Source organism: Chinchilla lanigera, unplaced genomic scaffold, assembly GCF_000276665.1.
Source record: "Chinchilla lanigera isolate Chin_1 unplaced genomic scaffold, ChiLan1.0 scaffold00174, whole genome shotgun sequence".
Classification (NCBI taxonomy): Eukaryota; Metazoa; Chordata; class Mammalia; order Rodentia; family Chinchillidae; genus Chinchilla; species Chinchilla lanigera.
Window position 1 is genome coordinate 1,109,144 of NW_004955575.1, and position 23,890 is coordinate 1,133,033.

Here is a 23,890-nt window from a genome sequence, read left to right on the forward strand (position 1 = left end):
ACTGTATGTTGAAATGTTCTTACCCGTGACATTGTTAAAGAACTAACAGGCAACTTTCTCTCATATGTTTTGTCCATTAAAGATGCGAGATCGGCTGTGAAGACAAAGAAGGAACAAGAATTTTGTTAAATAAATACCTACATTTCTTAAGAAAAACCTAACAGATATGACTGCTGCCAGATGGCTGCCACCCCTACAAGTCAGTATTAAAACAGATGCTCAGTCTTGCTCTTTCTTTAGAAATAGTTTTTACATGAATTAAAGAGAACAGTGACTATTGGTAATATTTTAAAAAAATGACTATTTGAAGCATTATTTTAAAAGTTTTAGCATATAATTTTTTTTAAAAAAATGGATCAATAAAGTATTTCTGGAAAGAGGTACAAATGCTATTTTTGACAGACTCTAGATAAAGAAATTAGGCGAGAGGCCAAGAGAAGGAGATTTTGCATTGCTTATCCATGCATATATGTATATTCATGTTCACCAGCACTGCTAAACCACCAATCTCTCTCTCTTCTTGATCTTACTTTAGTAAACCCTCACCATTATCAGCTAATCTCCACCCAGCAGGCTAAGGTTTTTAAGAGACAACTCAGATCATGTCATTCTCTTTTCTGAACCACCCAACATCCTATTATAGTTAGAATAAAATTCCAAATATTTTTAGCAACTACAAATGCCTACATAAACTGGTCTGTGGCTTTGTTTTTCTGCCTCTCACACCAAACTAACTGTAAAACCCACAAAGGCATGAACTGAATTTAGTGATCTATTCTCATTCCTTGAAATTATTTTATGAAAGATAACTGAGCAAATATCTAAAGAAATCAATAAAAGGAATGAGAAGGGGATAGAGAAAATAAGTGCCTGGATTTCCAAGGCTTTTTTACTCCCTGGTAGGTGACATTAGTATCAAGTAACATGAAGACACTTGGAGCTCACCAATGAGTAAATATTTGATGACCTCTTGCTGTGCATTTAAGGTTTCTCCTCTCCTTTCCCTGGGGTAGTGATCAAAATGAATAGTGATTGGGGGAAAATAACTTTGCAAAACTCTTAAAATCTCATATCTGATTAAGATGAGAAAATAGAGGTTTCCAGCTGGGCGTGGTAGCGTGTGCTTACAAACCCAGCACTCTGGAGGCTGAGGCAGGAGTATCCCTGCAAGTTCAAGGCCAGCCTGGGCTACCTAGTGAGTTCAAGGCCAGCTTGAAATACATAGTGAGCTCCTGTCTTAAAAAACCCTAAAAAAGTAAATAAATAGCTTTCCTTATGACTGTCTTACAGGGATTAAGACAGTTACTTAAGGAATATAAAAAAACAACAAATCCTCAAAAAACCTTTACTAAAGGAAATTAGTATTATTGAATCTGTTTACTGGTAGGATAAATGTCAAACAACTCTCTCAGGATGCCAAGACTTTAATCTCTTCCTAGTAGAGGTTCTTATGATGACAGGGAGTATAAGAAATTGTCTTTAACTCAAAATAAATACTTTTCAATAAGCAGGAGCAGGAGCTACTGATCTCATTTAAAATAGGGCTCAGGCCCCATTTCCTTGTGGGTTCCACACAGTACACAAAGTCTAATCAGATCATGGACTGAGATGGCTATACCCATCACTTCTTAGAGTGGTCACCAAAGACTCATCTGAAGCCCTATGCTGAGGCCTCTTCAGTCAAGTGAAACTTGGCCAGGCTTAAAACAGGCAACAGCTGCACAGCCTGCATCTGATGAGTATCATTTGCATACTGCAAGTCAGAGGCAGGTTTGCTGCTAAATATGCCGTGTGACCAATCACAACGCTGTCATGATGGATGAGGTAGAAAACTGCATGGAGAGGGGAGGGCCAGGGGCACTGGGACAGCTGCGGCCTGCAGAGGGCCAGCGCCACAGGCTTCTGGACCGTGGGCTCCACAGTCAAAGTCACACTTGAGGTTTTGGTGAGGAGCCAGCAGGTGCTCAGGTTCTGCTCAAAGGGATGTGCCAATGAGGGTATGCGCTGGTTACTCAGCTTCTTGGGAACACACGCTGCAGTCAGCACTACATGGATAATGGATCTACAACTTAAATGCTTGTTTCAGTAAAACCTTTAATGCTACAGAGATAATGTTATTGTTAATGGAGGACTTGCACCCTGACAAGCATGGGAGTGCAAAGGCACGTAAACCTGGTGGAGGATCTGAATGGCTAAGGTGTTTTAAAACATGGCACTCCTAGGCTTCTGACCTGGAGGGAGGCTCTGACTGCAGGAGACTGTAGCGCTGCGGCCTGTCAACCTCTCATCCTTCTGTTTACCAAGGTGGCAAGGAACGCCAAGGGTTTTGAACAGCTCCTAAGCTCAAAGAAAAGAGCAGAAATTCTATTTCTGGAATAAGATGAACTACATATTTAAAAAAAAAAATTCCTTTTCTGTAAAACACCTAAAATTTTTCAATGTTTCAAGTATGTGACTGAACTTTCAAGATGGTAGGTGTAATTCTCCAGAAGCCCAGGGAGAGAAGGCAGTGATAATGATTCAGTCCCTAAGGGAACCTCAGGTCCCCAGTGACAGAGAGCTTAGGTTTTAATGACTTAGAGGTGACAGAGGGTAAAATCAAGGCTTTTGTAAAATGAGGAGGTGGTTCTGAGCTCCTTGGGTAGAGCCAGAGAGGCAGAGGATAGCAGTGAGTTACAGTCCAGCCTGACCTTCTAGTGAGATCCTATCTCAACAACAACACAACCAAACATACACACAAAGAAAAAAAGAACTGTTTTTAATTTTACTAAGTAATATTCTTAAAAATTGTAAAAATGGCAACTACTGGACAGTGACAAAACTCATCAGTAAGTGCCCGAGGACACGGGTGTGGGGCAGTAGAAGGAGGAAGGACAGGTTACCAAGGAGGAGGAAAGATCTTTGGAGGGTGATGGAAGTTCTCAGTACCTCGACTATGGCGACGATTCCATGGTCAGACACACCTATGCTCATGAACATATTTTAAATTGTATACTTTATGTTTAGTTCACTTTAGGAAAACAAAGCCTCAACAAAGCTCTAAGAAAGAAATGAATACTTTAAAGAGCAGGTTCAAGCTCGGTGAGGTGAGGACTAGTGAAGGGAGGAGCAGATCCCACAGAAATGACAGAGGATGCAGCCAAGGTCAAGATGTGACTGCGGAAAGACTCGAGGGCTACTGAAGACAGGGTAAGAAGGCCAAAGGTGCATTTAATTAAATCTACAGCAGAAGTATGGAAGGAGGCTGGGAGAAATAATCTATGATGAGATAATGGCTGAAATTTTCTAAAACTGAAAAAAGATACAGGTGTCCAGATTCATCTCAAGTCAACAACTAAAATTAAACCCATCAGGATATGTTATTGTGAAACTAAAAAAATGAGGGGGTCCCAAGAATGGTCAGAAAATTATTTAGAAAGGAAAAAACAAAGACAACTGCACCAACAGATGTTTTCTCAATAGGAATAAAGGAAGACAGAAAATAGAATAAGATGGGCAAAATGTTGAAAGTAAAATGAATTAACTTGGTACCATAACATCTAGCAAAACCATCTTTGGAGAAAAATGGCAAAATTAAGACTTTTTTGACAAAAACTCAGAACTCATTAGCAACAAATACTAAAAGGCAATTTTTTAGAAGCTGTGTTTTTAGAGGATAGAAGAAATAAAATGATCCTTTAAAGAAGACCTGAGATGCCAGAGTGCTGAGTAAATTAAATTGGCCAAATGGGGTAGGTGTGGGGTGATGGATTTGGTCCAATGTGCATGAGTGTACACGTGCATGTGTGTGTTCCAAAGGATAGCAGAGTGCAATGAACATTGGAATTTAAGTTAAAAGTACATATCAGAAGGGCAGCAATCTTAAAAGAGTTATAAAATCCAGACAAGTGGAGTGGGAAAAAAGTAAAAACAAACACCAAAACTAAAAAAACCTCCACTCAATTTAAAAGGTTAAGAAAAAACAAAAGAGAAAGACTAATTATAAAATATGATGGAAATAAGTCAAAACATTAATAATCATGGAATAACAATGTAAACAGATTGAATTTTCTAGTTAGAAGATAATTGTCAGGTTGGTTAAAAGCACCATAGCTTCACAGAACATAAAATTCTCAGAAACAAAATGGAAATTGTGGAGGACCACCTAGGTGACTCTCTTGAAAGAGGAGCAATTGCTTCCATTTTGGCTGAGCCTGACCCTGTTTCCATGTATTGACATGTACAGAGCTGGCTAGGACTTTTCCTTATCCCTTCAATTGGCTTTAAGCAATGCATATCGGTCCAGCCTGAGGTGCTGATGGTAATCTTTGGAGATGTCAGGCATGTTTCCCAGGACCCCTGTTATTGCCATGAGTGAGCCGGGATGATGCAGGATGTATGAGCCAATGCTCCATGCTATCAGCTGGGATTGAGCATGGGGAATAGAGGCTATGATTTCCTGGGGCTTCAAACATTACACATCAGAGCTGAAGCACTGACCCCAAAACATTAGATACTATCTCAATTGAGTTATGCAGATTACTCTTTCTGCATATTTCTCTCTGCAGATGGCAGAGGTGATTTCAGACCTCCTACCTAGCCTACCTCATGGCACTCATGCATTTCCCGCCACTCTCACAGTCACCCATCTTCAAGCCACTCCCTTCTTCATAAATGAATAAAATCTGGGTTCAGTCTTGGGTATAGGCCTTTGTTCTGATTAGCCATCATCATGGCTGGACTTAAGACCCCTTGGCTCCCCATAACTATACATATGCTTTAGTGTCTTTATTCTCGCCATGGGTTGCACTGGAAGTGGTGGCTTGGAATTAACTTGATAGAATTTCAATGACTTTACATGGATTATAAATACAAACTTCCTGGGCCATAAGGAAGACTGGGAAGGGCTTTCTATAGGAAATCTCCTTAGTAACCATGAAAGCTACAGTGCAGACGTGCCAGAAGAGAAGGCTCTTATAAAAGAGGTGGTCTCAAGGTCAAAGCTGGAGTTATGTCACTGAAGATGGATCCTCCCTTGGAGGCCACTAGCTTTACTGAGAAATAGTTTTAATTTTTCATGATTTCTACAAAACTGTTTCTATACTACTGTTACCCAGGGAGGCAACACTAGGCTTTTTCTGAAATCTAGGCCATATGTGCATCTTATCTAACTTATGGAATAAAAAATAGATGCCAGTTATTACTGTCCTTCCTAGAAGAAGTGATCTTGGGAAATGGGCTGAAACTATGTTTTTGTTTCTTATATTTTAAAAGAAAAACAAGGGCAGATCACATATACCATGCATAACAGTAACAGAAAGAAATATAGGAGAATCCCTAGGAGCGAGTTTGGATATAGATTTTGTTTTTCCATCAGAAACTTTAAATAGATCCAATAAAAGACACACATGAAAGCAAGCTACGTACACATATATGTTAAGATAATGAGGATAACATGCACAAATTAGACTCATCTCTAGAACTGTCAGCAGATGGTAAATATGAAACCTAGTAAATGAATAACGACATGGAGAGGCAAATATGGAACTCATAAAAATTCCACTTAAAAAAAAGGAAAGCAGATTTCAGAAAATCTCCATCAGGGCTCAAAAATCAGTATTTGAAAATTACTGTAAGCCACAAGTCTCCACAGATGAAATGACACAGAAAACTAAATCTCAGCTACAATGAGAGAAACATCTATAAAAGACAGACCTGGGATAGTACTCAAACATATCCATGGTGTAGTACTCTTTGGATTGAAGGAGGAAGCTGTTAACAAAACAAAAATACAGAAATAAAGCAGAATAGTAACTGAAAGCAAAAACAAAAATACAGAAATAAAGCATAATAGTAACTGAAAGCAAAAAGTGTACCTTACTTTGTGATTACTTATAAACTGAATAATTAGAAATAAAATATTTAATCCAGTAGGGCTCGTGCACCCAATTTAGTACAAGTCACCTGGCCCTTGCCCCCTAGCAGGTGACCCGAGCAAACTTCCTCTCAAGGGAGCTGTGAGCTTTTCCCTAACAGGCCTGTCCCCTCACAAAGGCCTACCTGGCGCACTAGTGGTACACGCAAGCTCAGTCCTTGGCCCCCCCCACCCCATCCTCTAATATACTCGCTACTAACTGGTTAATGTTAACGTTGGCCTGGTACCTTTCAGCTGATCTGTGAGTTAGTGAAGGAATTTGAGAGACAAAGCTTCAATTCAGTGTTTACTTTATCCAAAGGGAAGCCCAGTACAGAAATCACCAAAACCTGAAACCTTTCCACCAAAGCAGGAAAGCCCTAGAACTCCTACGGCTCTGCAGAGCACAGCTCAGAACTAAGGCCCTATCAACAAAAATACCAACTGTAATGTATTAAAATGCCTCAACTGTCTATTGTGAATCTCCTAAATTCCCCAGAATGGCCTTGAATTTGGAATTCCCCTGCCTCAACTTCCTGAATACCTAGGATTATAGACATGCACCACCACACTCACCTGCACAGTTTAAATAGAAGAGTTCATAACATTTAAAAAAAAAATTCCATTGATCATCTTGGGAAGATATTATGAAAATTTCCTCTTCTATATACACAATACTACAAAAAGGTAATCCTCACAAAGGTAAAATTCTGCTAAAGGTAAAATTACTTATAAATTTTTTTCTAGGTAATGAATGAGAAAGAAAGGACAATTAAAACAGCAATAGCTTGCAGTTCCTAATGAAATAATGGAGCCAGGCAATGATCACAAATGATCTTTAACATGCAGACAGACAGCCAAATGTTGGGTTGCTTCCTGACATTTCCTACAGCACAGTCATGCCAAAAGAAAAAACCACCAAAAAATGATTCCTGAATCTAGCTGGAAGTTTTGGTGCATGCCTGTAACCCCAGCACCTAGGAGGCTGAGGCAGGAGTTGGAGGCCTTCCTGGGCTGCACAGGGAAACCTTGTCTCAGAAGGGCGGGAAGGAAGGGAAGGAGGGAGGGATGCCTGAATCTGATCAAGCCTTTTGCTTCAACCACCATTTATGCAGGACATATGGAAAGTAGAGGAACACGTTAACCAGCCCCACAAGAACGAAATCAGCAAATCTAGAACGTGAGAGACCACAAAAGACCTGCTTTGAGAGAGGGAGACAGAGACAAAGAGAGGCATCTCAACACATGGTAATACATGCCCTTCTCTGGCCCTCACTTCAATAAAAGTGACTGAGGAATTACTTAATATTAAATTATTAATTTTTAGGTATGTGACTGTATTGTAGTTATTTTAAAAATTCTTTTAGAGGTACATCTAAATACATCTAAAACGATTTGATAATTGAGCTCTGTTAAAAAGTAATCTGGCGGGGTGTGGAAACGCGCAGGGAACTGCTGACGTCGGACAGTAGGACCCCGGGTTTACACTGTTTCTACGTAAACATTTAAAACGAAGAACGGGAAGGGTCGGGACCATATTAAACGAACTGCACGCACCGGCCTTAGCTGACCCCGTCCAACCAAACCATTAAAAAAATACGTATTTATGACAATCTCAAAGGGATGTGAAAACCCGTGGTATTTCATACGGAAAGGACTATTTTAGGTGCAGTAACGGTACTTAAAACCGCCCTCATCTTTTACAAAGAAGCATGAAGCTCTCCAGCGAAACAGTCTGCTGCCCGGGATTTGCCTCGAGGGCCGAGCGTCAGAGGGCGCGGGCCTGGGGAGAGAGCGCTCGACCCGGAGGGCCGCACAAAGGCTCCTCAGGTCACCTCCTCCGCGGTGCGAGTCTCACAATTCCCCCTGATGAAGCAGCGCAGCAAGCGCGGCGCTCGAGGTCAGTCAGTGGCTACTTCCGCAAAGAAGAGCGGCCGGGGGCCCCCGCGACCTCTGGGGCAGCGCGGTCGGCTCCCCGTGGGATTTCACCAATCACTACGAGGTGTGCACATTCCAGCATGCACTGTGCGGCAATAAAAAGTGAAAGAAGGGAAAAGAAAAGAAAGGTCACGCTGCCAGGGCTAGGAAAGCCTCCGAGGGTACCAGGTCACACAGCCAGGTCAGCTTTCTTAGGAGGCGGACGACTGAGCGGGCGGCCGGCAGACGGGAGCCACGCCCCCACGCCCCTCCGGCCCAATGGAGACCGCGGCAGCGAAAGCCTCATATCGGCCCTCCTCCCTCCTCCAATCCGCGAGCCGGCCCCGAACACCTCACGGTCCTCCAGCTCGCCGCGCCCAATCCCGGGGCTCCACATGACGAGCGCGGCCCTGCGCGTGCACGCCCCGGCAGGCCCGCGCCCGAGTTCCCGGAAGGGGCCACAGCGCCATCTACCGGCCGACGTTGAGGGATGCAGCCACCGGCGCAGCCCCAGCACTCTGCGCGGGACCTCTGCTCCGGAAAGCAACGGGTCTCCTCGCAGAGAAGCGAAGAGTGTGTTTTAGTGAGACGTTCTACTGCACTGCGGGAAAAATAGTCTCCAAAAGCCTCTCAACTTCTTCCAAGTGGTCTGGGTTCCACCCTCTCTTCGTCTCATGGATCTCTCCTAGGGGTGTGGACGAGGGCCGTGCACCCCCGCCCCCCGGAGCATCAGCACCGCCCCACCCAGGAGCGGACTCGGCCTCCAAGCGCGGACAGCGGCGCTCCGTGCAGACCCTGGGGACCCCGCGGCCCTGATCGTACCAGGGCCCTTCACTCTGTAAACAAAACGGTGGCACTGAGAACGCCGCTCTGATATGGGATTCCCCAGCGCACCACATCTGCACCCCTCAAGTCTCTGACTTGCCCTTGCAGTCACTCTGCACTTAAGTGCAAGCCTTAGCTATTTCATTGTTTTTTTTTTTTACTCTAGTTTTGCGAAAGCACTTATTTATATTTTGAAATACATATTATTTAGTGTAAGTTACTTCCCTTTTTAATATCATGGCAACTGTATAGATTTTTAAATATTATGTGTGGATTACATTACCTTTGAATTTAATTACTGATTGATTAATTTTTGAGACAGAGTCTCGCTATGTAGTTCAGCCTGGTCTTGAACTCGCTATGCAGCCCAGGCTGGTCTTGAACTCAACGCAGTCCTCCTGCCTCAGCCTCCTGTGCCCCATAGGTTTACCTTTAAATTTAATTTCAAGATAATAGGAGTATTATAAAGTGTTATGCCGAGTCTCTCCTAGTGAGAATCAGAACACGAGTTCCTCACGGAGAGGCTGTGATCTCTCAGCCTCAGATCCTGCACAGCTTGCTTTGCCTGGCACCTGCTTGTGCCTAATCCAGAGCTCACAACTGGGGGAAACTGATGCTTCTGAAACCCTAGTAAGGGAGCTGCTTCCTCCATACTTATGGGAAGAATCTATAAACTAAGGGGACAAAAACCAAAACAAAGAACCACAGTGGAAGGAGTCTGGGGAAGAATCCCAGATTGGCACTGCAATCCATTCAAAACTTCATCACCAGCCTATTATTCCCTTTGCCGATGTCCCATGTGAAGTATGTACCTATTTAAAGAGTAGTGAGATCAATGCCTTTGGTATCTCTTAGGAGAAAGGCTGCTAACTGTGTACAAACCAGAAATGAGGGAAAGGGAAATACAACTACAGTTCGTTGCCTGGGGAGATGTTCACACCTAAACTCCTAAAGGTTTACATTGAATTCCAACTTTGCTTTCAAATCTACTGCCTGTTAATGAAACAGAAGGGTCAAAAAGGGGCCTGAAGCCTGTAAGAGGAGTTTAAACTCCTTTTATAGAGTAAGAGTAGATAACCGTAAGATTAAAAGGGACAAGAAGGGCTGGGTGTGATGGTGCACACCTATAATCCCAGCACCTGTGATTTAGCAAGACCCTGTCTCTAAAGGGCTGGGGATGTAGCTCAGGTCCAAGGCTCTGGGTTTAATCTCTGGGACATACTACCAAAAAAATACATTTTTAAAAGGAGAAAAAATAAGCAAGAGAGCTGGACATGGTGCCACACAGCTGTAGTCCCAGCACTGGGAAGGCTGAGGCAAGGGAATCACAGAAGTTCTAGGCCAGGGTGGGCTACATAGTGAGACCCTTTCTCAAACAAACAAACAAACAAACAAACACCAAACACACACAACAAAATAAAGCAAGCCAAAAAAAATCTTTTCAAGAATGAAATATTAAAATTGTAAAAAAAAATAGTAAAAATGATTTGGCCATGTCAAATTTTAATTATTTTTAAGAATTAAAATGTGCTTATCTGAATTGAATCATAAGAGAAAGCATCATTTCAACATACACCATATGAAGATATGACAGTGGACACATGGAGAGACTGCCAACAACACACGGAATAGCCCGACACGTGGGCACCTACCAAGGTGACATTTTTCTTTTTCTCTTGCTTCCCATTTGTGGTTGTCCACATAGGCTGCAGAAAGCAGGCATCTTTTACCTGAGGAAAAAGACAATTATCTCAATGAGCACAGTTTTATCAACAATTTTATTTTGTATATCTGCCTTATTAAACAATGCCTTTGTCAAACTTTCAATCACTAGATTACATTTTTTAAAATTCTAATATGTCACTGTAGTCAGCTCCCCTTAGATCACAATGAAATGCATTCAACCTCACAAGCGGAAGATATACAAAAACTGAAATATTCACAAGAATTTTATGGGTAAAAGTGCTGCTGATTTTGTTCCTGTAACTTAAGGGCTAGGAGCCATTTATCATCAGTAAATTATAAATAAACTCCTTAAAACTCAAAACACAGGCAGAGCTAGCTGTTGCATAACTTATTAATTGAATGCATTATGATTAGTCCTAAAAACATTTCCATCTGTCTTGGATCAGCATTTTTACCCCTATTTCACATAAAACAAAGAGTAGTATCTCAGTGAGCCCATGACCCAGCACCCCAGTAAAGTATGCATTCACCAGTTAAGAAAGAGGAATTAAAGAACCAAATGTGAAATAAAACTCAAGATTGCACAGCTAAATTCCCAGCACTGGCACCATGTCCAGCATAAGCAGTACTTAATAAATACAGGCTTAAGGAATGAGAATGAATAGTTTCACTGAAAGTAAAACAAGGACACTCAGGAAAATGAAAGAGCAACCCACAGAATGGGAAAAAAATGTTTATAACTCATTTATCTGATAGGAAGTTTGTATGGCACATATAATAGCTCTTACAACCCAAAAGGAGACAAAGTAACTGAAAGATGGGCCAAAAAAAGCCCTCTCAGAAAAATATGTGTGTATACACACACAAAACCATCTTTCAATGTCTTTGGGGAGTTGGTGCCAGGATCCTGCATGGGTACAAAAATCCTCACATGCTCAAATTCTCTATATAAAATGGTGCAGTATTTGCATGCAAACTAGGCAATCCTCTCACATAGTTTAACCCATTTTTATTTATGTTTTTTAGGTTTTTTGAGACAAGGTCTCACTCTGTAATTCAGGCTGGCCTTGAACTCTCGGCAATCCTTCTGTCTCACCCTCCTGGCTACTGGGATTACCGGTGGTTGCCACCACTCCCAGGTCCTCTCATATACTTTATATCATCCCTATGTTACTGTGATATTAAGTGCAATGTAAGTGCTACGTAAATAGGTGCTTTACTATGTAAATAGGTGAGACACATGGAGTTGCCATATGACCTAGCAATTCCACTCCTGGGTACATACACCCAACAATAAGGAAAACGTGCATCCACACAATTGTCCATCCACACACAGGTGTCCATGGCAATAGTACTAGTAATGGACAAAAGGTGGAAGCAATCCAAACATCCACCAGCTGATGAACAGATATCTTTACAATGGAATATTATTTGGCAGTTAAAAATAAGGAACCTCAAAACATTATGCTGAGTGAAAAGATGTCAGTCTCAACGGCCGATATATTGTAACTCCATTTATATGAAATACCAGAAGAGGCAAATCTACAGAGACAGAAAGTAGACTGCTGATTACCTAGAGCTGGTGGTGGAGATTGGGAAAGATTGGGGAAATTAAAGAATGATTGATAATGGATATGGGATTTCTCTTTGGAGTGATAAAAATGTCCTAATGTGATAAAACTGACTGGGGCAATGGTTATATAACTATGTGTAAATACCCAAAACCACAGAATTATTTACTTTTAATGGGTGAATTGTATGGCATGTTATATTTTAACACTTTTAGCCCTGTTTAAAGAAGACAGAAACAGAATGAATAGCAGATAACTACCAGAGAACTTTTGAGACCACAAGCCACATATAATTAGATGGTATGAAGGCTGATTAAACACAGTATTGGAATGTTATTGTTACTTTCTATCTTTCAACTAAAACAAATATATTTCTGTAGATTTATAGATAATCCAATCCTTCTCTTAACTTGTACACACTTCAAATCTTTATTAGAATAAGATGTCAAAATCTGAGTTCAAGAACCTTAATAATGACACTGTAACAGTTTAATACTGTTTTAAAAGGGAAACTAAGATATTCTTTAAAAAAAATTTATAGTCTCTGCATTTCAAATGGATTGTAATTTGGGCAAAACTATTAGATGTCTAACACTTAGAATCATTTTTCATAGAAACAAAATTGGAAATTATTAGTTACATTCCGAAATTTACCAAGAAGGATGAATGAAAAGCTGACAGCATTATGTTAGGTACAGTGTATGAATACAGCTATACATCAGTTCAGGAGAATGGAGATCTGGATTTTAGTTTTGGGTTTTGCCAAGTGCCGAAAAATTCTGTAATTGGAAATGAACCTGAATAGGTAATATCCAAGGTTCCTGCATGCTCTAACAGTCTTTGACACAAAACCAAAAGCATGTATTCAGATAACCCATTCTTAACTTAGAGCAGCAGTTCTATGCAAAATGATTTCCAATTTTTAAAACCAGGATGATCTCTCTTTGTCCATGAGCAACAATAGCAGCCCCTCTCTATGATCATGAGCTGAGAAACTGGTAAGCTGTATACTCCAGGGTATCAGTGACTTATTGCTCTTCTTTTATTACTAATATCTCTTACCTATTCTTTACATCTTCATTTCCAGAGAAGCTGTATTCTAGCACAAGAAATCATCTTTATATATTCTGGAGTCAGAAAAGATAATATGTAGTTCACTGCTCAGCAATTTAGAAACAAAACGCTAGGGAGTTGATGGTGGGGAAAGACAGGACTCCCAGAATGCCTTCTGTGGAGTTAGCTGTTCAAGGGAAGTGCATGAACTCAAGGAAAATAAATTAGGACTAATACATGCACAAAACAAAGCCAAGCAGCCCGGGTTTTTCTGTTTGTTTTTTAAAAAAAGTAATGGGTAATTATTTTCTATCTGTGTGGAGAGCATAATGAAAGGAAATGGGTATAGGATAAAGAATTTAAATTTGGCAAGTACACAGTTTTCCTAACAGAAATTGTGGAGGACCACCAAGGCGACTCTCTTGAAAGAGGAGCAATTGCCTCCATTTTGGCTGAACCTCACCCCATGTCCATGTACTGATATGTACTGAGCTGGCTAGGACTTTTCCTTATCCCTTCAATTGGCTTTAAGCAATGCATATTGAAACAGCTAGGTGCTGATGGTAGCCTTTGGAGATGTCAGGCATGTTCCCCATGGAGTGAGCCAGGATAAGGCGGGATATGTGAGCCAATGCTCCACGCTAGGACTTCTTGGGGCTTCAAAGATTAACATCAGAGCTGAAGCACTGACCCCAAAACATTAGATACTATCTCAATTGAGTTATGCAGATTACCTTTTCTGCATATCCTTCTCTCTGCATATGACAGAGGTGATTTCAGGCTTCCTACTTAGTCTACCTCAGGGCACTCATGCATTTCCCCCCACTCTCACAATCACCCATCCTCAAGCCACTCCCTTCTTCACAAAGGAAGAAAATCTGGGTTCCATCCTAGGTATAGGCCTTCGTTCTGATTAGTCATCATCATGGCTGGACTTACGACCCCTTGGCTCCCCATAACTATACATATGCTTTAGTGTCTTTATTCTCGCCATGGGTTGCGCTGGAAGTGGTAGATTGGAATTAACTTGCTAAAATTCCAATAACTTTTCATGAGATTACAAATGTAAACTTCCTGGGCCATGAGGAGGACTGGGAAGGGCTCTCTATAGAAACCAATGACAAATGTAGGAATGAGAGAAGTGTGGCAAGCAGAATAATGGCTTCCAAAGATGTCCATATCCCATTCCTCAGAACCTGAAACTATATTATAGGACAGAAGAGAAATAAGGTTGCCAATGAGCTGAGCTTCAAACGTAAGAGTGTCCTGGATTATTCAGATGAACCCAATATAATCACAAAAGTCCTCAAAAACAGGATATAGAAAAACCTATTGGTCAGGGAGACTTGTGAAGGACAGAATGATGTGAGGACCAGACTGGCCATTGCTCACCTTGAAGATGGGGAAAGACAACTGGGACCCAAGGAATGAATGGGCTCTGTGATATGCAAAAGGCAAAAATTCCCAGATTTTCCCCTAAAGACACCAGAAAGGGACACACTGATTCTGACCTTGATTTTTAGATCCCATATCAAACACATAGAACTGTAAGATAATGAATTTGTGTTATTTTAGGCTACCATATTTGTGTTCATTTCCTACAGTTGCTGTAGGAAAATAATACAGCAAGAAAGACAGATATTCATTGTCTGTTAAGCCTTTAAAGCAGGGTTTTCATCTTTCTCAGATACTTTTTCATGACACCATTCAGAGTTCCTTCCATCCCTATAAGTGAATAGTTCTGTATATTAATATCACAAAGAAATTCTACAAAGTCAAGGACAGAGCATTGAATGGAATGTGTAATAGTAAAATAGATCAAATCCTCAAAGGTTAGTGTCTTGGTTACTTTTCTCTTGTTGCTGAGACAAAATACCTGACACCCAAAATTAAAGAAGGAAAGGTTTATTCAACTCAGTTTGTGGAGGTTTCAGTCCATACTTGGCTTGCTCCAAGGCAGGTTGGCACATGGCACAGGGCAACAGTTAATGGTGGTGGAAAACAGCAAAGCAACAAGAGCAAAAAGGGAGGAGCAGCAGAGAAAGGATCTTTCCTTCCCTTATATTGTATGCAAACTACCCACCCCCCAGGGTAGGTTATAGCACTCACACCCATAATCCCAGCATTGGACCATGGATCAATCAAAAACTCCAGAAGCCTGCCCAGGCTTTGCGGGGATGTCCACACACAAACCATAACCCTTAGTATGCATAATTAATTAAAATGCAGATTCCAATTCTGTAGGTCTGAAGTGAGGAGAAAGTCCACATTTCTAACAAGTCACAGGTAACAGTGATGACCACTGTCTTCAGACCACAGGCAAGTTAACAAGGTGACAGACTGATCTCAGCCTAGCAGGTTTAAGTCTCTGAGCCTGTCTAACCCCACTCTAAATGTAACACCCAAGAATAGAAAACATAAACTTTTCTGAAACCTGCTTACCTTTGGATTGTCAGTATGGCTTGGGGCAACAATATTCTGTAAAATAACTATCCACTACAAAAATTAAATCCCATTTAATTCTAGAACCTTTTCAAAGACCAGAATTTCCAAGTATGGTGAAACTGGACTGGCTCCATCAATATCCTTACATGTTTTACAGTTATTTTGGCCTTTAAGCAAATGTCTCCAAATATGCTTTATACTCAGAGGGAAGCAGTGCAACTCTTGAAATAGATATGCTTTAGTCACAAAGTAACTTTGAAGCTTTGCTAATAATAAATGCTACCACACATATTACACATAACCCGTACAGCATACAGAACAGGAAAATAATGCCTATTTCAGGGTGGTAGTTTAAGTGCATACATATATTAATGCCCACTATGTAGTGGTACCCAATAAATTTCCTCCCTCTAAACGTCTTCATGTACTTAAGTCACTTATTTGGTTCCATCTTAGCCGTTTTTCCTTTCATCTCTTAATCATCTTAGCTGTACTTCTCTATTCTATTTTAATAAGCATGAAGGCATTCCAAATCTTGATTTGTCATGAATTTGTACAAGTAATTTTCCTCTCTTGTTCTGTAATGGATCAAATGTTGCAATGGCTATTAGCTCCTTACCAACATTTCCAAATCCTAAGAAGTCTCTAGTTAATATACCTGAATCACTTCACTGACAGCTTCCAGTTCCCTTTCATCTTGGTGAATTTTTTTTAATGGGGGGGGTGGTCTGGGAACTGAACTCAGGACCTTGTGCTTGCCAGGCAGGTGCTTGTGGTGCTGAGCTATATCCGAAGCCCTCTGGTGTAATATAGTGCTTGTTCAACACAAGTTTATGTGTTGATAAAAATGTTCTATTCTGAGCTGATACAAGAGACACCAGCCACATGGGTCAACTGAGCACTTAAAACATAGCTGATGTCTCCTGATGAACTGAATTTTAAGTTTTCTCTTTTTAAAAAAAATTTAAATAGCTGTGTTGTTACATACCATACTGGAATAACACAGAAGTAACTTGCCAGAAGTTCACCACCTCAAACTAAAATGAAAGTGCTAACTGGAAATTCTCACTTCACCATAGTTTGTATTGAATTTCCATTCCCTTGTGAGCATGTTTGCCTCCAAACATTCTAAGCAATCATGATTCTCTTCCTGATTTGCTATCCAGGGTTTTGTTTATAGACTGAGGAGCACTTACTAGTAAGTAGAAATAAGTATGTAAATAATAGCTACAACAGCCCATTATTACTGTGTCAAACTATGCATACCAATTTGCTGAATATGTGACACTGAACTTTTTTACTAGCTACGTCCACTGCTTAAACTTCACATAGTCAACTATGAGGTTACACATTAACATTTAAGAGCTGTTCCTGAAGACATGTGAACAGGAGTGTGAGTTTCTTTGGGGAGGTGGGTATGTAAGTAAGGTGGGTTGAAAAGAGACAAGAAGACAAATACACGGTGTGATTATTGTTTTTGTTTTATGAGACACGGTCTCCCTGTGTCTCCAGGCCAACTTTGAATTTACTATGTAGCCCAAGTTAGCCCTGAACTCTCAATCCTTTTTTTCAGCCTCGTAAGTGCTGGGATAACACCATTACTGCATTTTAATTATATGTTCAGTTACGTCTATCAAGATTATGTGACTAACATTATCGAAAACCTGGCTTCTGTAAATACTTTAGCCCCCTCCCATCAATATTCTAGTTATTAGATCAATTAAAAGAGACTGGACCGGGTGCTAATCACCTAAGATATCAAAATGCTTTGGAAGTACTAACAGCCTTTGTTATTACGTGTGGAAAACTATAGCAACAAAAGATCAATCAAGAATGATGTCCAAAGTCATCAGGTAAACTGAGACTAATCTTAAAAAATTCTCCAACTAAGTGAAGACCGTATGAGGAGGTGCGGAAATCCTCTACCTGATCTCCCTCCAAGGGAATTTCGGAGGAGAGAACTGTCACAGCCCCTGAGATGGGCATATTTGGTTTTTTCAGGCTCAGCAAGACGACTGCCTTAACACACAAATCCGACAAGTTATACACAAAATCATCTCATAATGTTCTTGTGCTTCGGATTGGCAGATACTATCATTTTACGGAAGGAGATGGGTCAGACACCTTCCCTTCCCTTAGCGCTACGAAATGCCTCAAAAAGCTTCTCTAGCAACCACATCCCAGAAGATTTTTTTTCTTCTTGAAAGCCCATTGCCCACTTCACTCAAGGAACAATGTAATGAAGGGCCTGGCAAAAGAGCCCCACCAAAGAGCAACCACCAACCTGCTGGGGAGAGATGACTGAGTGCGATTTTCCGAGCCAGCAGCGTTCCTCGCCGCGTTATGGGGGCCGCCATCTTGGAGTGTACCAAGTGCGGCCCGGGGTCTGCAGACGCAGGAAGGGGAGGGGCGCTCCGGAAATAGACGCGCTTTCTCCCCTCTCCTGCTCCGGCAAGTGGTGCGGCTTGGGACAGTATGGCTGCCACGCTTCAGCAGTGGGGCAAAGTTTCGCTGCTAGCACGTCGGGCTTCGCTGTGTCCCTGGGTGGCGGGCTCAAGCTCCACCTGCTGCCGCTACCCTCTAGGAGGTATCTGCGTTCTTAAGCCGTGGAAGGAGGGAGAGGTGGAAGAGAAGGGAGTGCTAGACCCCAGCGGGCATTTCTTTAGAGAAGTCTCTCTTTGGCCTGGGGCGCCCTACATCTGTAGCTGAGCCTGAGTGCAGCGGGGACCCCTAGGGCCCGTGAGCGAACCGGTGCCTCGGACCCCCAGGACCTCTGGGGCGGGACTTTAGGACCCTAGTGCTCCCTGGCAGGGGGCGTCCTTGCTTCCGGGGAACACTCCTCCCCCTTCAGAGAGCGGAGGGCTTAGACTCCACGAGTTTGCAGTCCCATCTGTGCTTAAAATCTGAACGATTGAACAGGCTTCCTCATCCTCAGAATTGCTTTTAACATATTTAGGAAAATGATCAAACTTGAGAATTCTAGTGAGTGAAAAAAATACTTTGTGTCAGGCATTATTCTGATGCATTTTGCGTCACCTTCTAAACACCCAGTGGGAGAGGTACCTTTTCTCCATTTTCAGAGGAGGCATAAGATTAAGTCATTTGCCCAAGGTCGCAGGGAACTGATAGCTGCAGAATTTGAAGGCAAGCATTTCACGGACTACCTTTCATAAATACAAAGCAGTTTTTAGTGTTACCTTGTTACTGGAGCGCCCAGAACTCTTCTAGTGGGCCATTCTTTGGCTAAGATTCATCCATTTTTTACCTCGTGCACCACCAAGAATCCTAAGGAAAGGATAATATTTCCCAGATTCACTAAGCTGTGACCAGTGATTTCTGATCTTTATGTAGAACACTGAGTTAAGATCCGAAGGAGTGCGTGTTTCTTTGTGGAGGTGGGTATGTAAGCAAGGTGGGTTGAAAAGGGACAAGAAGCATTGGAAATACACAGTGTGATTATTGCTTTTGTTCTTGTTTATCCCATTACATGAATGACAAGACTTAGAGTTCCTGTGCACACAGTTCCTTTTTCCGCTACAGCTACACTGATGTGCCGCCTTAGATAAACCAAACCTAGATGCTTGTTTTGCATTTAGATTATAGCTATTAGTTGTTTTCCTTTTTTAGTGCCCTCATTACCCCTTAATCAAATGGAAAATACCTGTGTTTTAAATCCTAGTTTCCTGTCAACCAGTGATCTGACACAGTTAATCACTAGCTCCTTTTGCACACAAAACTTCTTTTGCTGAAGATTTGCATTCTCTGGTAGTTTAAAGGGTTTTCCCCACCAGGGTCAATGTCAAATTTGTATCCATCTAAATGCATCGTTTATAATAGATCACTTCATTAGAGATAATCAAGCTCTCCTCCAAATATTCAAAATTATATTTTTCCTTTCTCTAATTTTAGGTAAAAGATACCTGCTTACAGATAATATTACGAAATTAAAGGAATTTCAACGTAAGAAGGTGAATGTTGCATATAATCTTCCTGGCACCAAAGGTAATGGAACCTATTTTGTTAATTCTTTCATCCGCCATTTAAATTTTCTCTGACCCTATTCATTCTCTCCTTCAATGAACTGTCTCATAGAAAAAGATTGCGAACATGTATTCTTAGTTTCCCAGGCTATCCTTATATTCACCTTTCTTCTCACACTGCATTACTACAGAGCCTACAGCCTGCCCCTTATCCCTTGTATCAGAATTGCAGAGAAATAGTAAAATAGAGCAGCAATCAGTTTCTCTTGAGTAGGGTTTAAGGCCCATATCAGCGTCAACTAGAGGTTGATAGAAATGCAGATGGAAAGGCTCCAGGTGACATCTGTGTATTATGTATTTAAGATCTCTAGATAACTGGCTTTCAAGCTTTGGTGTAACCCTCAGTGAAAAGTACATTTCATTACATATCTATATGTAAGTGAAAACTCTGTGAAACAGAACAGTGGTGTGTGTGATGGTGGATTTTCATATATTCTATGCTGGCAAAGTCTGTGCGAGCAAAGGTTTCTATAAATACAGGAGAAATCTGTATGAAATCTGGGAATTACCTTGAAAAATCCAGTGAGTTTGTGGGGGGGGTCTCAAAGAAACAAAATTAGTAAACTATTGTTAGTTGTGGAGGCTGGGTGATAGGTGCTCGAGGAGTCATTATATTGCTTTCTCTATTTTTGGATGTGTTTGAAAATTTTTATTGCAAAAAGCTAAAAATACAAGAACACCACTAACCTAGGCACCATTCCCTTCAGTATCTGAATAGTCTTGTATCATTTATTCCTTCGCCCACTCGTAGAGTACTTAGCAGTATTTCAGACTCTTACAAACACATCCAAGATTATCCCCTTGCAGTAGTAACTATGTTTGTCTCTGTTGGCATTTTTAGCTATAGTCCCAGCTCTCCCTCTGAATGCCGCATGTTTGCCAGCCCCGATTGACACATCCTGCCTCCCTTCCCTCTTAGTCCAGTCCTCCAGAAATCAGTCTTTCTTTGCAGGTCAGCTGATGATACAGCTCTGATTACTACCTATGGGACACAAAGGTAAGCTTTAGGAATGTGCAGAATATATTTTTCTTGAGTTTAGTATATTTAGTCTAGAAGTCCTTTCAGTCTTTTGTTCGTACCCCAGGTATTTTTGGGTTATGCAAGGTTTGTTGTCAGTACTCCATATCATCGTGTAGGTGTTATTCTTGTCATAGTTCCGAAAGGCAGTGCCAATCTATTGCTCCGTCAGACTGATGTTTATGGAATCTGGTTCATCTTTTCTCATTTTAGGAACCCACTGTAGCAGTCTGTTGTGTGTACTTAGTATATTCACTCACCCCCCTGGTTTCCTGGTTCTTCAGAATGGACTTCCTTGCTGGAGTTCAGTATGTTTTCTTGCTCATCTAGTCACAGCTCTTCCGCAGCACCTTTCTCCCTCAGTTCTAAGGAGAGGATGATTACCATACCATGAGTGCCCCACTCTCTGATTCTCCAACCCTTCCTTCTTCTGCACGGATCTCTCTACTTCCTCCAAGCCTGATCTGTCCTGCCACTCTGACTTGCAATAGGTGCTCTGTCCTATTATGTTTGTAGGACAAATTCATTTGTGCATCACCTCATCCATAATTATTTTCAGACAGCTTCATATGAATAACCTTGTCCTAGCAAATGCACCTTAAACTCTTTGTGGGCAGGAACCATAATTATCCTTTCTTGTAGCAGAGACACGTGCTTCTGAGTGTGAATCTATAATAAACGCTTAAAGGATTTAAAACGCAATTACATCTTTTGACATTTTGGATTCATAAGGTTTATTAAGAAGGACTAAGCGGTACAAGATAGTCATCCCTTTATGATCTTCTAGATATTTTTAGTAGAGTATATCCTGTTAGATCTAACAGGTAACAGGAGTGAAAATTGAGGTCAATGATGTCACTATCCGAATAGTTACTGTCTGATAGGTCCAGGTGTGAATGCTTTGCATATACCATCTCACATAACCCTTAGGGAAAGTGTTGCAATCTTTACTTTGCACTTGAGGAATCAAGTCTCACAGGCGTGGGTCTCCTCCAGAGCATGCAGGTGGCAGAGCCTAGATTTCTGCCTAAAACCTTTAACCATTATATGGTTCTACAAATAAAATTTGGGAGACCCATTGCATTTATTGTAAACCTCAGGGATCTTTCTTGGAAATCAAAAGTTGAGTGAGCTTCAGCTCCTATAGTGTATTGTGCCCCTCCTAGCAGCATTCGTTCAAAGTGCTGGGCCTCAGAACAAATCCTATCGCTATTTCTTGGCAGTTTCTGGTACAAGAACAGCCCTGGCTTCTAGAAAGCAGATGCTTGTTTGGTTCCTGCTTTGCATCTCATCCCACATTTTGGTAACAGTACAGTCCCTCCCTAAAGCAGTGAAACTGTTTGTTTGGTGTTTGTCCCCATAGTTGATCAGATAGAAAGCCAAAGGAAAAGACTGGCAGACGGTGGAGGGCGCTGTGTGCCCTCGAGCCCCTGCAGGGCCGCTGTGCATGAGCCACGTCAGGCTGCCCCTTCTCTCTGAAGCCATCCACCTCACAATCCTAGTCAGCCTGAGTGATGGCTGCCATCCTCTGCTTCCTTTCAGAAATGTATTTTAGAAACTTGGAAGAGAAATTGACCCAGAACAAACTCATCCTGAAGGACGAACTGAAGATCTTGCTTCATCTGTGTCAGTCCCAGAAAGACATGGAGCTGGCTAAAAGCGTCATTCACAGGTGAGACACTGCTTCAGTTTCACAGCCTTTCTCTCCTTTCACTCTCTTCCTTTCCCACAGTTTCAGAGGTTCCAGGCCCAAGGCTGGCCTCAGCTCAGTTTGGTGAGGATCCTGTTGGCTGTGTCACACAGCGGATGGCAGTGTCAGGAACATGTGCAGAGCAAGTGACCCTATCCCTAGAGCAGTGATGGCCAGCCTTCTAGAGCTTTCCATGATACAAAAGCCCTCTGAGGCCTGCATGCCATAGGTTTGCCACTGGTGCCATGCAAGAAGCCAGAGAGCTGGGGCAGCGGCACTCTTGCTCAAATGCTGTAATGCCTCTCTGTGAAGAGCAAGGAGAGGTCATAAAGAACCACCTTCATGCCTTGAAGGGCAGCATATTCATTGAACCTCAGACCTCCCATGAGACCCTCTCGTAAAGCTTCATATCCCCTTGCTTACTGTCACCCTGGGACCAGGCTTCCAGCCCACAGACTCTTGGGAAGCAAACCAAACCCAGGCTGTAGCAGACTGTGTGAACTTTTAAAAGCTTGTCTATGTAAAATAAAAGAATGTTTTCCAGAAGGATTAGGCTGTATCAACAAACTTCCTTTTTCATATTTCAGTTTCACGCTGTTAAATCATAAGAGTTCTCTGGCTGATTTTCCTTTCCTCTTTTTACTACCTAGAGTCAACAAGTGGATTTTTTTGTTTTGTTTCTTTGGGAGTTGGTCTCACTGTCTGGTTCAAGCTGGCCTTGAACTCATGATGTAGCTCAGACTGATCTCAAACTCATGGCAGTCCTCCTGCCTCAGCCTTCCCAGTATAGGGGTTACAGGTGTGCACCACCATGACAACAGATGTTTATAAGAGTAGCAATGTCCTGAGTTCGATTCCCGGTACCAAAAAAAAAAAAAGAGTAGCAAACATGATAAAAATTTGGAACATTCTTTCCACTTATTTTTGTCATAAGCATTCAGAGTATGGCTCCGAATTCTTTATTGCTGCTGCTAACCTTCCAACCAGTTGCTGTCCGTTCCTCTGCTTATGGACAGCTGGGTGAGTGATTAGATGAGGCATCCATGGCCCAACCTGCTTGTTCCCTATCTTTCTGGGGCAGGCTGGGATAGGATAGGGGTCATGAGCTGGAACCGAAGCTGTTTAGTGAGCCACAAATGGGGGCCAGCTTAATCCCCTTATAATCTTGACCAAATGCTTTCATTTGGTTTGTAGGGGGATTTTAGATCCTTGATTACTTCTTGTCAAGAGGTGCTTATCTCATTAAATTTGTAGCACATTCATTTTGTTTTGAGATAAGGTCTCCTATGAGATGAGATGAACCTTTTACCTTATCCTTCCATGTAGCTCAGGTTACATGTGTGTCTGGCTTTTTTTTTTTTTCTTTTTGGTAGTGGTTGTTCTGATGTTTATTGGCATGAGTTTAATATTGAGTGTGAATACTAGATTGGGAGAACTTTTGTTTTGCTTTCTGATTTTATTCTACTAGTTTCTCACAAGACTATTTACTGAAATATATTTATAGATTTTAAAGATATTTCTCAGCATGCCTTATATAAGAACTAACATGTATTATAGATTTGTCATGTGCCAGGCAACCCTTATCTCATTTAATTCTCACAGAAACTTGTTTTGAGTTCTGTTTTTGTCTACATTTTACAGATTAAGAAACTGAAATTTGCCTGTGGTTATACATATGGTAAATAAAAGAGTTAAATTTGAACCATCATTTTGAAATCAGAGTCTAAAAGTTCTGAATCCCCTCACTCTCTT

The 23,890-nt window shown here is 41.5% G+C and overlaps 2 protein-coding genes across 9 annotated transcripts in view; one reads left to right on the forward strand and one right to left on the reverse strand.

The window, feature by feature from the left end:
- Mrps27 (mitochondrial ribosomal protein S27) overlaps positions 1-17,780 on the reverse strand; it is an 88,607-nt gene extending 70,827 nt beyond the window's left edge. The window contains exons 1-4 of one of the 6 annotated variants that reach the window (XM_013509606.1): positions 7,997-8,069; positions 5,695-5,751; positions 2,232-2,337; positions 24-94 (exon numbers count right to left, since the gene is read on the reverse strand). In XM_013509606.1, the coding sequence (XP_013365060.1) occupies positions 24-77 (54 nt within the window). In that variant the 5' untranslated portion in view covers positions 78-94; positions 2,232-2,337; positions 5,695-5,751; positions 7,997-8,069. Of the gene's footprint in view, positions 1-23; positions 95-2,231; positions 2,338-5,694; positions 5,752-6,469; positions 7,962-7,996; positions 8,083-10,287; positions 10,366-17,674 lie in introns of those variants that run through there. The other 5 variants (XM_013509604.1, XM_005413936.2, XM_013509607.1 and 2 more) reach the window with 5 other exon arrangements.
- A 54-nt stretch (positions 17,781-17,834) lies between these two features.
- Ptcd2 (pentatricopeptide repeat domain 2) overlaps positions 17,835-23,890 on the forward strand; it is a 29,750-nt gene continuing 23,694 nt past the window's right edge. The window contains exons 1-3 of one of the 3 annotated variants that reach the window (XM_005413937.2): positions 17,835-17,977; positions 19,300-19,392; positions 21,991-22,120. In XM_005413937.2, coding sequence (XP_005413994.1) covers positions 17,866-17,977; positions 19,300-19,392; positions 21,991-22,120 — 335 coding nt within the window. In that variant the 5' untranslated portion in view covers positions 17,835-17,865. Of the gene's footprint in view, positions 17,978-18,016; positions 18,786-19,299; positions 19,393-21,990; positions 22,121-23,890 lie in introns of those variants that run through there. The other 2 variants (XM_005413938.2, XM_013509609.1) reach the window with 2 other exon arrangements.